The 2645-nt window shown below is 42.9% G+C and overlaps 1 protein-coding gene across 1 annotated transcript in view; it reads right to left on the bottom strand.

Moving 5' to 3' along the window:
• Nucleotides 1-109: 109 nt before the first annotated feature.
• GNS (glucosamine (N-acetyl)-6-sulfatase) overlaps nucleotides 110-2645 on the bottom strand; it is a gene marked incomplete at its 5' end in the record, with an annotated part of 48595 nt that continues 46059 nt past the window's right edge. Inside the window, 1 exon segment of the mRNA XM_014590032.1 lies at nucleotides 110-1953. Coding sequence (XP_014445518.1) covers nucleotides 1875-1953 — 79 coding nt within the window.

Here is a 2645-nt window from a genome sequence, read left to right as displayed (position 1 = left end):
GCGGGACAGTAGAAATACTACGGCAGCTGACCTGGGTCAGTCTTATGATTTCATCTACTTTCAGGAACCAGCATTGTAAAACTGAATAATATGACATCACAGTCCAAGACCTGGTAAGAGTTGGTTTCTTTTTATTTGGGAATAACTAAGGTCAACCTTCATTAATGTGGAAGCTGACTGATAATGTCAAGAATCAACGTGGAGAATAAAGCCAATGATAACCATATTCAACAATGTAGGTTGCTTTTAGTTACAAAATTCTTAGAATTTCTTTCTTTAAAACATTCATAGTAGAGGTGCTCATTTCATTTGCCTTTTCACCTCTAGGTACCACCACAGTTGCTGTGGTCACGTGAGGTAAAGGAGGAAACCCAATGGCTATTAACCTAACATGGCGATCTGGAACTCGGATAGAAAAGTTACTTGCAGCCATGTCTTAGAAAGTGCTTAAAGCCTGACAGAAGACCTTAAATAAAGCTAAAATCACTTAGTGCCTGAGTTGAACGGGTTACAAACCACAGTTCTTCTCCCTCACCACTGTCCCACCACCATTTAGCCTTACTGCAAAGAAAATATGAGACATGGAATTGGTCTTCAAGTCAAGGAACACAAAACTCTTCTGCCTACACAGTGAGGACACCTAAACCAATCTGATTTTGACAGGGCAATACTGAACAGGGTCCTAATTATACAAGTCTCCAAAAATTTAGGAAGAACCTGTCTGCAGAGGGAGAAGGCGGCAGGATACAGTAGTTGATACTCTATACTAACTCTAAGACAGCTTTACATCAAAAACAAAATGAAACACAACAGCAGCAGAACACAGGTAGGGTCAAAAGGACTTTCATGCATGGAACTGAAACTCGGGCTCCTCTCTGGACAGGCACTTACTTCATTCATCCCCAGTACAGCCCTTCATACTGTCAACTCAAGAGCCCCATCTACAGAAAGTCCTCAGAAAACACAGCCCTTATCAACCCTTAGCAGGTCTTTTTCCCCAGTGACATACCTAAGCCACTTTATTTTTCAGATCTCAGAGGGGAAAGTCTCCAGAGCAGAGATACTTCAAAGCTGCTAGTGTTACCTGGCACTCCCTGTGGTTAGCAGCCACTGGGACCTAGACAGCGATCACCGACGAGAGCTAGCTGGACTCGGCCTTCCCACAAGCTGCCTGCTATTTCAGTGCAGCACCAACTTAGAATTGTAAAAACAAAACAAAACAAAACAAAAACCAAACAAACAAAAAAATGGAGCTTCACTGACATGGTCGGGATTTGCCACCTTATCACTGTGTTGGGCATTATAAACAGTATCTCCTTACTTATCTAAAATCAGTGGTACTTGTTCTGAAGCAGACGGGTCAGTTCTCAGGGTTACTCTCCAAGCAATGTGATGTTAGGATCTGGATAGTGAAGTGCTTGATCTGAGATGCTATGCAGGTCCTTTGATTTTAGGTCAAGCTACATACCAAAAAGGTCTGTGGGGTTTTTGATTTTTTTCATTTTTTGTTCTAAAGCATTGCCATTATCCGAATGGATTTATAAATTCAGACTCTGACCATATGGAATATCAAGAACTGTGGCCCCAGGACAGAAAGGATATGGTTAGAACAAAGACCTCAAGAGTGCTTCTGATCCGCTGAAGGGAAACGCTGCCCGCCACCGGGGACAGCACTCTTGACATCTGGGCAGAGTTCACAGTCTCACACACTGCACAAGGAAGTCAGCTGCCTGGGCTGCTTTTTAAAACAGGACTTAAAGCCAGTCCAGAAGCTCTTCCAGGAGTGGTCTTGAAGACTAGCTACAGACACCTACTACAATCACTCCATCGGAAAGAGGCGTGCAGGGATCCAACTGCAGAAGCTGGTGCAGTCACTAAAGGAGGTGCTTGGAAAACCTTCGAGTCCTGACAATGCCATGATTGCTGAACATGAGACGAGGATCAAACCTGTATCTAGGGAGAAAATAAAAAGACGTCACCTTAACATTAGCAGCCATTGAGTGTTCCGTTCATAGTAGTGTTCAGTAGAAATAATCAGACGATTATTTACAGTAGAAAGGATAGCAGGAAAGTATAGAGAAGGGACAGTTAAAGCATCGGGATCTAGTGGGAAAGTCTAGTACAAAACATTTCCTTCTATGGGTTGGCAGTCCGTGTGGTGGTGAAGACACTGGACTCCCACATAGTTGACCGCAGTTGGACTAGACCTGGTGGTTGAATGGATGGATGGATACTAAACTAACTAACTCACTAACAATAAATAAAGAATTCTTTTAAAAAAATTTCCATCTAAGTTGAGAGGGAAAAACAGAAGTAGGTTAATCTCGAAAGGCCTCAGAAGGTAGCACGACTGAGCTGTGGTTTTGTTTATTTTAATAGGGGTAGAGGGAGATCTCTAAAGTCTAAACTGGCCAGATGGAAGAATCTAGTTAGCCTTTCTGAAAGTTCTAGTGACAGTTTTAAAACCTTCTCTTTCACAGTGAAGACACATGGACTGTGGTAGGGGAGAGCACAGGTGTGCTCCTCAGACAGTGGTTTGAATCTGGCTCATGACGAACCTTCCTGGTCACCAACAAAACAGTGAGGCAACTCATAAAAACATCTGGCACAGAAAATAACTAATGCTGCCACTCAAGAGGAAAGAG

This window comes from Tupaia chinensis, unplaced genomic scaffold (assembly GCF_000334495.1).
Source record: "Tupaia chinensis unplaced genomic scaffold, TupChi_1.0 Scaffold000395_1, whole genome shotgun sequence".
NCBI classification, from domain to species: domain Eukaryota; kingdom Metazoa; phylum Chordata; class Mammalia; order Scandentia; family Tupaiidae; genus Tupaia; species Tupaia belangeri.
The sequence above is the reverse complement of the archived record's forward strand: the minus strand, read 5'-3'. Positions and strand labels throughout refer to the sequence as shown.